The 13,858-nt window shown below is 46.0% G+C and overlaps 1 protein-coding gene across 1 annotated transcript in view; it reads right to left on the bottom strand.

Moving 5' to 3' along the window:
* TRMT2A (tRNA methyltransferase 2 homolog A) overlaps positions 1–13,858 on the bottom strand; it is a 146,096-nt gene that overhangs the window by 127,801 nt on the left and 4,437 nt on the right. Inside the window, 1 exon segment of the mRNA XM_069620018.1 lies at positions 2,022–2,876. Coding sequence (XP_069476119.1) covers positions 2,022–2,876 — 855 coding nt within the window.

Below are 13,858 nucleotides of genomic sequence, written 5' to 3'. Positions count from 1 at the left end.
AGTTGGTGGTTGGGAGACTAAGAGCTGGAAAAAAAATCAAGTGAAGGGGGTGGGGGTCCAAGACCCACAAGGGGGACAAATACCACAAAGCATAAATACAAAGCTTGCATATCCAAGGGACATCCAAAGACCTTGGCAGGAGAGTAAAGCAAGGCTGTGGGTGAAAGAAAAGAATGAGTACCCACCTTGGCAGGAGAGCAAACCAAGGAAGGAGTGCTAAGGAAGGGAGCCCTCCACACAAGGCAGTTTAAATAGGAGGCACAGACATAGTGGAAATACCATGGAGAAAGGGACCCAAACCCTTGGGTCTTTGTGGAACTATTCACTTGTTTTCATATGCTGGAAAGACTCTGGAGAAAGGGAGAAAACCCTCGACTCTTGTGGAACTTTGGTTTGATTTTCTTCACCTTTTGGAACTTTTGGGTTTGGCTGATCAGATCAGGCTGCAGGTCAGAAGTCGAGAGACATTTTCCCCTTGCATATTATAGTTAGTTTGGCTTGTGAGGGACAGAGTAGGTTTTGGACACAGGACGGTGAACTTTACTTTGGATATTTTGACGCAGACAACACTAGTTCGATTTGTTGAGGCAGGGAAACCCCTCCAACTCCCCCTTTTACTTTCTAATAAAAGTCTTTGCCAATCAACATGACACCCTTGTGTCCGTCTCTTACTCCTAGACCTTCACAGTACATATTATACAAATAAACATATATATATATATATATATATATATATATATATATACACTGTTAAAGAGCAGTGGTCTTAAGAATGTGCTATATGCTGCCATGGTAGTCTCATTGTACGTGCACAGAAGCAGGTGATACACAGAGAAGGAGACAGAAAACTGAGAAGGACAGGCAGCCAGGAATTGAACAACATATTGTGATGCAATTACTTCTTCCATCATAAACCTGATCTTTCTTGCTTCCCGCAGAGAAGGTCTGCATTGACTCCATTCATAATGCTCCTTTTCCGGAAATCACATCTGCAAGTCCTGGAAATCACACATGCAATCCTGGAAATACTATCTCTTGGGTCATCCCCACTTCTTTGTGGTGGGGTTGCAACAAGTATATCTTAAGGATTATTTTAAATCAATGTATTCGTTTCCACATTTCCCAATTCTATAATAAGACAACCATTTTTGACAGTTTCTAAAGTTCCTTTATGTCCCTCTGCCCCCTCTATGGCTTGTTGAGATTTTCCCAGAGATCTCGTCAATAACTACTAACCTACCTCTCGCCGCATTTTCAGGAGTCAGACTGACACATGGTCCAAGTCCTATTGGTCATCCTGTTGCTACCAGGCAGAACTGAGAGATTAGCTTTTTTTTTTTTTTACAAAAATTGCTGTTTTCAAACATTGCCTAGTAGCAGTATCCAAAAACAGAAAACTAAAACTGGTATTTACAAAAAATTTGGACAAAACGGAAAGTACATGTAGTCCGATTTAGCCCCGTTGGTTCTTCACACGCTCAGTTAGGTTTTTTTAATGATCTGCTCTGGTTTCCTGCATCATTGTAGTACAGTTTCAAGATTTTAATCACTCCTAACAAAAAGATTTTATTCAGGACTACACTTGAATGTGAGAATTGAACTCCTCAGAGAAGGGTTTTCCTTTATTCGTAAATAAATGTGTGTTCCTGACTGCTGAGCTATTATGCAGTCATATACAAAAAGAACATACATAATTGCCACTATGGGGTTAAACACATTAACAAAAACACTTGCAACAATGAAGGAGAGGAAGGAAAAGGGTAATAAAAATCTCCAAGGCCGGTTTTCCCTCCAAAGTGTCAGGAGTAACAGGCAACTTTTTAAAATGTAATTTTAAACCCTGAGACATGAAAAAGAGAAAATACAAAGTTACAGAAAGCAAAAAAAGGGAGATATCCAATTGTTGCCAAAACTCTCCACCTGAATACATGTCCGGGCTTTACGGGGCACTAACATGACATGAAGACATGTAAATTGCATAGAGATGATAGCCATTAGAGAGAACGTTTGTCAAAACTTACACGGTTAGTTTGTGTAGCACTTGCCGGCACTCCTGTTCTTTCCTCCTCAGCTGCTCTTCATAGGGCACATTCCAGAGAGGTGTCACCACATTTGCAATCTGCTTACTGAGTGGCTCTTCATCAGCGGCCTCTGCCACAGCTGGGCGCTTAGCCTCGGACTGTTCCACCCCCTCCAGTTCCTTCTTCCTTTTTTTGGCAATAGGGTCTGCCTTTGGTTTGGCGAGCATTACACTCAGACTCCTGTTCTTCCACATGACCCCATGCAGGACTTTCATTGCCTTGTCCCGCTCTTCCAGACTTTTAAAAGTCACAAAGGCAAATGTCTGCCTGCCAAAAAGCTTAATCTTGTGAGGATTAAGCCCGTACTTGGCAAGGAACTTCTTGACATCGTTGAAGCCAATGTACTTGGGTAGGTTCCGAATTTCAACTTTAAAAATCTCAGATGTGAAAAGATCTTCCTTGATGTACCTGTAAATGCTAGAACCATTTGTAGCACCATCTGTCTCCCCACCGTTTTGTAGCTCTTTCACCAGATTATCACTATCCGCTCCAGCTACGTCCTCTTCTGTCACAGCAACATTAACAGGACTAGATTTGCAATCCTCTTTCATAGTCTTATCACTGTTTAGATATTCGGGCTCTGCTTGCACAGGGTCAATTTTACTACATGGTTTGCGTTGATCCTTCTCTGGATCTCTAGCACCACTATTTGTAGGCGCATGTTGCACTAGATCATTTCCTGCACACTGTTTGGAATCTTCTTTTAATGAAACATTATCACATTTCTCATTCTGTTCGGCTTTCCCTGAACCATTTTCTTCCACTGAATTCATCTTGCTATTTTTATCTTTAAACCTGGAAATATAAAAATATGTTAAAGAAATTCGTGCATGTTAATGCAGTGGGACACAGTCAAAATCATTTTTATTTTACAGACAGCATTGCACGTTTCTCTGCCAAAATGGGCAATGTTAGTTGGTTGTAATTTTTATGCTGTGCCTTTTCGATTATTTTCCCTAGTGAATAGATCCCAGGAAGGCTCAAGTGTTCCTGCAAACAATTGACCACTGTGAAACACTTCCCACTTTGTGACCAAGAATGCAGAAACAGAGCAAGCAAGCAGTACTACTTAATCAGGACGCCATCAAACCAAGGAATAATAAACATGAAATACTGCCCACAATAAGTGAAAGTTACCATGTACTCGGTTTCCTCACTGGGGAAAATTTGGCATACCTGGTCAGCAGTAACTGGAGTTCAACGGACTATTGTGAGGACTCTCCAATTCTCTTCTTGCAAGTCAGGCAGCTATCCTGCTCAACGCCAGTGTCAGTAGTGCTGGTGCAAGTGTGAGCGTCAAGGTGGACTTAGCTGTGGCCAAGATGGTCTGCACCCTGGGATCTGGTTTAAGGAATCTTCAGCCAAGGATGCTGCATGGCCCCACCCCCAAATATTTTCTAGGTGGCAAGGCAGACATTAAATGGGGTAAACTGAAGGATTCACACCCCCCACTAAACAGAGGAGTTATCAACGGAAGAAAAAAAAAAAAGTGTGCATCCTGTATTGTACTTGTCATTTATAGAGCGCCTTTTACCATTATTATAGTGTCAATGCACTGGTGTTGAGAAGGCCCTCGGGGACCGAAGTCCAGAGTGTTGGAGGTCATGGAGTAAGATTAGATTGTGTGTGCGCGCATTTGGCCACATAAGGCTTAGCAGGGCTGGCCATGCTGCGGTAGAGAGCAACCCAGGCGGTCAGGCATGTGGACGGATGCTGCAAGGAGTCAGAAGATGGCCCGAGCGCTAGGGACAGTGTTCGGCGTGCCAAAATTTTGCATACGTCTTCACCCACCAAACGTGTCATTGTATTTGGATGTGTGTGGGTAGCCATGTCTGAAACCACTGGCCACAGGAGCGGTGCGTTCTATGTACCTAGAAGGTGTTGGGAAATTGGAAACGTTTGTACTTCACGCACGCCATACAACTGACTGGGGGTGCACACATCATCGTAATTTCTGTCACTTTCACAAATGGCTACAAATATTATAATATTAATGGTAAATGGGATAAGTGTACGTTTCGGTTACTTTGTGTTATTTTGTGTATGCGCGCAGTAACATAACGATTGTCACACGGAGGGCCCCTGCCCACTCTGGTGAAGCAGGCAATCAATATGTGCACGTGGAGTCTAGCTGTATGAATGGTGGTCATGAGAGGAGATCATAATAGGTACACAATGCACGCATAAATGGTATACATGCATGGGAAGTATTTTTTGAATTTATTAAAAGATGTGCAATATTTGCAGCGTGGTTGCTTTGTTTATCCTGGGTCTTCGTATTATGGATTAATTAGGATGTTTTTGCAATCGTGGCAAAGGGCCATCGGCAGTCAGAGAACGGGTTTTTGTATGTTGGTGAACTGGGTGGCTGCAGTCAGTTTGCAGATGGCTCAAGTGCTGAAGGGCAAAGGGAAGATATGATCTCTGGTAAACAGGAGAGCACATTGTTGTAAGGGATAGGCATATTGTGAACTCACAGGGGTATTTGGAACAGGTGGCTTCTCCCATAGCACTTGCGCAGAACAGTAGTAATACATTTCAGGAGAGCGATTCTATGACAAGACCGGATGCGAGCATTATGCTTAAACTCTTTATTGCTACTTCCGATAGCAGCCAATATTTTAAAACTGTAAACTTCAAAATCCAAAGTTTTCTTCTGTTTTGAGAAAAACAACTTCAAAATAGAAAGAAAACAGTCCATATGACTAGATCCTCAAAAAACGAAGTCCCAACGACCCTGGAAAGTCCTTGTAGTTTCAAATCTCCTCCAAAACAGTAATCCGCTGCAGAGACAGTCCCTATCTCACTTCCTGTCCCAGATTCCTTCCTCTTTCTTTGCTGCTTCCACCAAGATAAGTCATGTTTTTTCGTGGTGTTCTCTAATGGTTCTTGTGGCATGGTATAGCGAAGTGTTGGGTTAAGAATTGTGATCTGAAGCTATTGAAGTTACATTTGGTTGTATCTCGGAGTAAGGTGAGCCTACTGTTAAAGTACGGATTAGCTCAGCCGGGCGCGTTCTTGAAGGAGGTAGAAGCAGGGAGTCCGGGGCCGCGAGTCATCTTGCTCGCTTCTGGCGACCAGAGCTTCCCCACATAGCTCCTTTGTATTCCCGAGTGCGAGAATTCGGTGCCGGACGATCGTGCGACATTGAAGGAAAGGACCAGCGATGCGTGTAGTGATCACGTGATCGAGCGTCATCACATACGCAGATCGCTTTTTCATAGCGATTTCAGCACCGGAGACGTTCGGAAGCCCTTCTGTCCTCAGAACCTCCAATTTGGTTAAGATTATTGACTTTCTGGGGTTGTGTGCAGCGAGCTCTCGCCCCGACTGCCCTCTGCAAGGCATAGGCACAATTTAAATAAAAAAAAAAAATAAAAAAATATATATATATATATATATATATATATATATATATATATATATATATATATATATATATATATATTATATGCATTTGATTATTTCTGATAAGGGACCATTTAAAAAAAAAAAAAAACATTTTTATAGTTTATATATTGGGAGTGCAAGAGTAAGTCTCTGTGAGGATGGAAGAGACAAGTTCTACTCCAGATTACAGTGAGGAGGAGTGGCAGGCAGACAAGGACCTGTCTAAGTTTCAAAAGAGTGCTGGGAGATTCGCTGGCATTGGCGGTATCTCAAGGGGCGAGACCCATCCAGGAGCGCCTAGAGGCGCTAGAATCCCTTCTCACGACCTCAGTCCCTAAGCGCCAAGCTAGAGAGCTCAGCCCTGGAGAGGGCACATCTCAAGGCCCGCCAGAGAAGCGGGCAGCTGCACGGAAGGGGGTGGATAATACCCGGAAGAGCCCTGACTCTTCCAACCCCCCCCCCCCGGGTCAGACAGCTGGGGTGCAGTTAAAGCCCCAAGAGGTTGCCGACCCGTTTGACAAGTTGAAAGCAGCTTTCTGGGTAAAACGGCGGTGCCAAACCTCGGACCCCTTGCCACAGGGGAGGCCGAAGAAGGTAGAGAATCCTTGCTGGAGGAAGAGGAGGCAGCCGTGGAGATCCTCGGAGAAAGGGGCAAGATGGACAGCGAAAGCAGAGTGTGTCAAGACACTGAAGAAGGGGAAGAGTTGGATGACATGTTTGACCCGGATAGCATAAGACATCCGAGGTCCGCTGACTGAGTTCCTTCCCCTAGAGTGGCCCAGTATATGGCTGCCAGAATTCGCAAACCTCTAGAGAGAGGTGCGATTCCAGATGAGAGCAGAGTGTCCGAGGCCTGAGCTTCCTAATAAAGTTATGGACACACCGGAGCTAGATGCTAAAATTGTTACCTTCGTTACTAAGGCGACGAAGGATGTGAGACGAGGCGTTGACTGCGCCTGGAAGTCCTGCCAGGACAAAGTTTTGCACATGGCTGGTCCCCGCGCCAAGATTATGGACCTGGCAGAGAGGGCCAGGGACACAAGCGTTCCCGTGGATCCGAGTACGCTCGCTAGCTGGGCGCAGAGGGCGGTTTGCTTCCTCGGAAACGCTAGTAGTGCCCTCTAAGCAGAGAGCAGAAAGAGTTTGCTGATCAAGATCGACAACAAGTTAGGGGACCTCGCCAATTATGAGGCAGGCCAGGCCGCTAAAGGTCTTTTGTTTGGAGAGGGGTTCGACAAGGAAATGTCCCGTTTTGTAGGGACGCACATTGCGCTGGAGAAAACGCAATCCTCCATTCGCAAGATCTTTCCGAGGCGAGTTTTCGCTGGGACCGGCCGCAATAGGGGCCGCGTGGTCAGTCGTTTTCCAGGTCGCAGTACTGGGAAAGCAGACAGCCCGATGCTTTCTTCCCCGCCAGAGGGAGACGTTTTCGTGGAAGAAGAGGCAGAGGAAATTTCCGACAACCCAGTTCAGCCGGAGGTAAGACCACAAGAAGGGACCTACCCCAGAGTTGGATGGGGGGCGTACAGCATTGTGCATAGACAAGTGGCGCGCGATATCAGGTGATGCTCGGGTCTTGCAGGCCGTAGTGGGGCTAGGACTGGAGTTTGTGAGTGTGCCTCGTCAGGACAGTTACCGTGCAGGATGAGAATGTCCAGGGAGGAGGAGTTGTTACTCGAGAGAGAGTTGTGCACACTGGTAGGAGCCATAGAGGAGTGTTCAGACGAGTTTGTCGGTTTTTACAGCAATATGTTCCTAGTCCACAGGAAAGGGAAGTCGAGGCCGGTAATAAACTTGAAGGAACTGAACAGGTGGTTGATCTACCGGCACTTCAAGATGGGAGGCATTAATCTTCTAAGAGATTTACTTCTCAAAGGGGACTGGTTAGCGAGGCTAGATTTCAAAGACACCCATCTCACCATTCCCATACAACAGGAGTTCAGGGATTATCTCAGATTCTTTTGGAAGAGAAGTTGGTGCTTTGAATGTCTACCTTTCGGACTAGCCTCAGCGCCCTGGGCTTTCACGAAGGTGATGAGGCCAGTGTCGGAAGCTATCATGGGCAGAGGTATAAGAATTATTGTGTATTTAAACGATGTCTTGATCTTAGCCCAAAGCAAGAGGGTTCTGAAGGAGCAGGTCAGCAGGGTCTGCAATCTACTGTCTTCCCTGGGATTCTTAATCAATCAGCAGAAATCGGAGCTCGATCCGAGACAGAGAATGGAGTTTCTGGGGTTTGTAGTAGACACCAGGAAGGCCACGTTAGAACTGCCACAGCAGAAATTGAAAAGTATAAAGAAGGAGTTGAGGTCAGTACTTTAGAAGGAGGTTGTATCTTTGCAAAGTTTAGCGCGCATAGTAGGGCTATTGACAACTTCTATTCAGGCAATATTTCCAAGGCCTCTACATTATCGAGCGCTCCAGAGGTTGAAGATCAAACACCTGCGAGAGGGTGTACAATATCACTAGTTAGTTCCGCTAGACGAGGAAGGAAGAGTAGAGTTGCGTTGGTGGCTTCAGAATATGGAAGCATGGAATGGCAGAGCCATCTTCGGAGACATGCAGGAGATCGCTATAGAGTCGGATGCGAGCAGAACTGGCTGGGGTGCCAGGTGTGGTCAGACACAGACAGGGGGTCGATGGTCAGAAGAGGAATTGAAACTACACAAATTGTCTAGAGTTACTGGCAGGGTCATGTGCGGCGAGAACTCTAGCGAAGGACAAGGCAAATTGTTGCATTCTATTGAGAATGGACAATATATCAGCAGTGAGCTATATAAACAAGTTGGGAGGTACAAAATCGAGAGTTCTAGCGGAGATAGCGAAGGTCTTTTGGCATTATTGTCTGCAGAGGAAGTTAGTTATAACCGCGGAGTATCTCCCAGGAGTCCAGAATTCAGTAGCGGACTGGAACTCCAGGTACCTGATGGACTCCAGCGACTGGAGGTTACAGGGGAGGGTATTCAAGCAGATTGGGGAACTATGGGGGCCCATGGAGATAGACCCGTTCGCCTCCAGACCGAATACGCATCTTCAGAAATTTTACAGCTGGAGGATGGACCCAGAAGCTTTAGGGACAGATGTGTTCTTACACAGTTGGAAGGGTGCTCTGCTTTATGCGTTTCCTCCTTTCATAATGATGAGGACCATGGCGAAGGTACGTCGGGAGCATGCAGAGGTAATCATAGTGACGCCGTGCTGGAAGTCTCGAGCTTGGTTTCCGACTCTGATGGAACTTCCGAGATTGATTCCGTGGGAAGCGGACCTACTTTGCGACCCGTCGGGTCTGAGACATCCCTTGGTTCAGACGGGAGAGTTGCAGTGGTTAGCCTGCAGGATTTCAGGAAGAGATGGGATCTGCCAGGCCTCTCGAGAGAAGCTGCAGATTGCATCAGAGACTCATGGGCCCCCTCTACCCTTAGAAGCTATGATTCCGCTTGGGAGAAATGGACAGGATGGTGTGAATTGCAATGTGTTGATCTCATTTCGGCTTCTATAGTGCAGGTGCTTAACTTTCTGGCGGAAATGGCGGCAAGTGGTAAAGCGTTCAGGACGTTCGGTGTGTATAGATCTGCGATTTCGGCGGGACATGATAGATACGAGGGTCGTCCTATCGGGGAGCATCCAGCGGTAGTGCGGCTTTTTGGAGGAGTGAAGATTAGGAGAGAGCCCGTTCCCAAATACGCAGTCATGTGGGACGCTGAGAAAGTTTTCCGTCTGTTTAAGCAGTGGCCGGACAACAATCGTTTGACGGCTAAGCGTTTGTCAGGAAAGTTGGCGATGCTGTTGTGTTTAGTGCCATGTAGAAGGGTTTCTGATCTGAAAGCCTTGGAAGTGGACAGAAAGATTTTCTATCCAGAGGCAGTAGTGTTTCAGATTGCGCAGAGGACTAAGAGTGCTTCTTCGATTATATCATATCCAAGTTGTGTGTGGCGCGTTGTATTAAGAAGTATGAAAGTCACAGAGGGTGTGAGACCTGCTGGGGTGGGACAGTTGCTTATAGCTTGTAGGAAGCCTTTTCAAGCTGTAGCGTCAGCCACCATTTCTAGGTGGGTGTGGGAAGTCATGTGCTGGGCTGGTGTTGACTTAACTATGTTGGGGCCGACTCAGTGAGAGGTGCGATGGCTTCCAGAGCATTTGCGGCTGGTGTGTCTTTGCGTGATATTTTGAAAGCAGCAGATTGGTCTTCAGAATCTACGTTTAGGACCTTCTATTTCAAACCAGTAGATTCTTTGGCCAAGATGGTGTTGGAGAGCTTTGAACAAGTATAATGCTCGCCTCCGGTCTTGTCATAGAATGAAGATTACCAAGGCGATTAGGGCGGAAGACACAGAGGCAAGCATTATTCCCGCCCTTGTACGTGGGGAAGGTGAATGATGAAGTACAGTAATTACCTTGATACTGTTGATGATGTAAAGTAAGAATATGAAGTTATCAATCTTGTTAATTTCTTGTAGTCTGGTGACTAGAGAACGCATACTCCTGCCCTAATTGTGTATCTCTGATTTGATTCTAGGGGAAGATAACAAGAATAGTTGAGAAGAAGGTGCCTCGGGAGAGAGAAGTTCATGGAGTTTGAGAGACTTGGTGATAACAAATCCAGTTACGTTTCAGGAGTTTGCAGTTTGGTTATCGAATCAAAGAAAGAGGAAGAGTCTGGGACAGGAAGTGAGATAGGGACTGTCTCTGCAGCGGATTGGTGTTTTGGAGGAGATTTGAAACTACAAGTACTTTCCAGGGTCGTTGGGACTTGTATTTTTTTGAGGATCTAGTCATATGGACGGTTTTCTTTCTATTTTGAAGTTGTGTTTTTCGCAAAACAGAAAAAAACTTTGGATTTTGAAGTTTACAGTTTTAAATTATTGGCTGCTATGGGAAGTAGCAATAAAGAGTTTAAGCATAATGCTCGCCTCCGTGTCTATAATAGAATCAAGACTACCCGCGCTAGTCGCCGTGGTGATCTTCAATTGTGTTCATTGTGTCAGAAAGTGGGCGGATCTCATGTGAATAGGAAAGGTCAGTAGTCATACAAAATCGGACACAGACAGGTTTGTGCAATGCGGTTAGCAAACACCAATAGGTCAAAAGGGAATCTACGTGTCTTTCTCTCGTCTTCATGTGCCACGGTATTTTTAGGGAAGGCCCATGTGAGTCATTAATAGGAATGCTGTTATGTAACTAAGAGGCAAAGCTGTCACCAAACATGGAGAGGTTTTGAGAAGGGTTGTGTTGAAACGCAAACCTTGTAATTGTATGTTTTTGGGGATTGTGTCATTTGTCTGTGTCGAATGAAATGCGTGCGTTTTAGATTTCTCTGCACAGGGCAACCAATCATGTTTGGGGGGGGGTGCCTTTGTAACGGTATCTGGGGTAGTATATTAACTGTTGCAAACTGCATATAATGTGTGTTCTTTGTGTGGTTCAGGGAGACCAGGGTTAGTGTGACTTTTAAATGTCATCTAAGCCCCCTCCCGGCCATCTGTACAATAAACTTGCTTTATTGACAAAAGGCGCACTTACTAATTCTAGAGGTGGGCCCAATTTGGGTACAGGGGCAGAGCTAAAGGTGCACAGCTACACAGATTCAGTAGTGATTTGTTGTATGTGACCCCCATCTGGTAATGGCATCCTCTGTTGATTCTTGCAGATGTGATGAAGCATAGACTGTCGCTAACCGTTTTAACAAATTGCAAGTAGGAAAGCATGGGCTATACTTACAGGCTCTTCTAGGTGGATAGCATTACTAACCTACCCAGATAGAATGGCGAATCTACCCAGATATTGGGTGTATACTGAACCTTCTCAATTGTTACTTTTACCATGGGCGGCCCACCCTATCCATGCACGATACCTGCCCATCCCTCAAGTCCTTCAGTGCGATTCCGGGCTTGTTCTCGATTGTTCCCAGAGTAATGCACGAGAAACCACCACCTGGCCATAGTACACAATTCATTCCATGATAATGCCCTGCAGTACATGCCACTCTGAGAGCGATGGTGGTGGTGTTCCATCTCAACCAGTGCGATTTGCACGTTTTCCCCTTACATAACAGGTGCAGTGACTAATCAATCCTGCAACATTACAGTGTGAAAAACTAGATGAAGGCCTGCGTTTTAGCTGGTGGTTCTTGAGGGAACCAAGGTCGTGATTGGTGTTTGATACTGTGTGCAGTCTAGGTGCCGCGATAACGGCCGGCGCGCCAGGTGTTGCGAGGCAGGGCCGGAGCCGCCTGGTGGACAATGTTCATATGCTCAGATTGGGAATTTAAAGGTTAAGAACAGGTTTCAGGATAATGCTGTAAATAGCCAGGTTTTGAGGACTTTTTTAGTGGAAAGGTAGTCCTTGATGCAGTAGATGTGCATAGGTAGTATCTAGGATAGAGAAGACCAAGCTGCCAACTCTAGAGTGGTAAGGGGGAATAGAAAGGAGAGCCGAGCCCATTCTGAGGTTTGTGGGGTGTTGGTAGTGGATATTTTTCTGTAGGAACTCATCCTTTATTATGGGGCTCGGTGTGTGATGCATATGACATTGAAGGTCGCTCTTAGGATGATAGGGAGCCAGTGCAGTACTCCGAGGGCAGGGGTGATATGTTATTTGTGCGAGAGGGCAAGGAGCAGTCTTTCTGCTGAGTTTTGAATTTGTTGGAGTTTCCCAAGCTTGCGTGCTGGGATGCCGAGATAGAGGGAGTTGGATTAGTCAAGGCAGGAGATGCCGATTGGCAGCATTTTAGAGACTCTCTACGCTCTTCAACAGAAAGTAATTCTATTCGATAGAATTGGCTCATGAGACTGCAAGTCCTATCTGACTAACTTGCAGGTTTGTTACATTCTTTTCTCCATTAGTGCACAGTACTCAATTGCTTCATGCAGCCCCAACCCAATGGACTGCAGGTCAGTACAAAGAGTTTGAGATTGATAATCCTTTAATGTTGGGGAGAATCTATTCTGCTTACTTTTTGAGACCCTGCTTTTCATGCATTCAGTGATCCTGTGTAAACCAGGGAATACATAGGCCTTCACAGCAACATTTTCTTTGTCACCCGTTAACCCTCCTGACCTGTGGGAGTAGTTTGACAACAACAAGGAGAGCAAGGTTCCCGCGCAGTGGACACCATACCAGCCTTTCCCTTTCTAGGTTTGGTGGTCTTAAAAAGGGAAGGGAAGGGAATGAAAACGTTACCAAAGGATTTGGGGTTGAAGAGCATTAAGAAAGAATAGAAAGTGTTAAGGACAGAAACAAACCAGAGAGTTGTCTTTATTTCCCACACTCTGAGTAAAGTGGTAGCAAGTGGTGGGGTCAGGTGAAAGACGATGGAAGCGTTAATCAAGGCCCTAAGTGAGGGACAACAGCAGCTGTAACAGGCACTGAAAACGCAGAGTCAACAAGCACAGGTGGACAGACAAGCATTTCAGCAGGCGATCCAGGAGTAGCAGGCCCATTGGATAGAAAACGAAAGTAAGGAAAGACACGCAGGTACTGGCTACGGTCCTGCAGAAATACACCATGGGAGAAGATCCAGCCCATTTTTATGTAAACTTTGAAAGGGGAGCACGCAATGCACAATGGCCACCAGACCAACGGTGCCACTATATTGCTCCATTGATGACCAGAGAAATGCAAAGCGCGTTCAGGCAGCCGATCCAACAGGAGACATAACATATGTGGATATGAAAAGGGCCGTCCTTGAGAGATAAAACGTGATGAGGAAGCCTACCGGATCAAAATCCTAGAGACCAAACTGTTGCAGGACGAAACTCCCAGGCAATTGTTCTACAGAATAAAAGAATTGGGGAACAACTGGCTACAGACGCCCACCACCACGAGCCAAGAGATGGCGGAAAGGATTGTATTGAGGCTCTTACCCTGCCAATCCAACATTGGGTGAGGCAACATCATAGAACCAGCCTGACTAAGGCTGTTAACATAGCATCCACCTATCAAAAGGCAGGGGAGGCTGGTGACATATACCCAACCAGGCAGAGAAACAGGCGGACTAGCTGCCCCCATGACCAGACCCCTGTTGGACGCTGGACCAACCTCCCCGAATTAACGACCGGAGGTAGGAAGACTCTGGATGCGACCATGAATGGAGGGAAATACACTGTACCGGGCTCCAGGGATGGGGCCAAGAGGTCCCCAATGTTTCGAATGTGGAGAATGGGGCCACTTAGCCTGACTATGCCCAAAAAGAAAGAGAGTGGAACCTATGGATATCGAAGTTTTCAGTGTACCCAAAGAAGAAAATGATGTAGAAATCTAACAAATCACCCTACGAGTACACTTGTGAAGCCAAAGTGGATGGACGCCCCACAAGAGCCATGATTGATTCCGGAAGTTTCCAGACAGCGTTCAGCACAGAACTGGTAGGGGATACTTCTGAGATGGGC

This window comes from Ambystoma mexicanum, chromosome 10, assembly GCF_040938575.1.
Source record: "Ambystoma mexicanum isolate Mex_15411 chromosome 10, UKY_AmexF1_1, whole genome shotgun sequence".
NCBI lineage: Eukaryota > Metazoa > Chordata > Amphibia > Caudata > Ambystomatidae > Ambystoma > Ambystoma mexicanum.
This window is presented reverse-complemented; position numbering and strand designations above follow the sequence as displayed.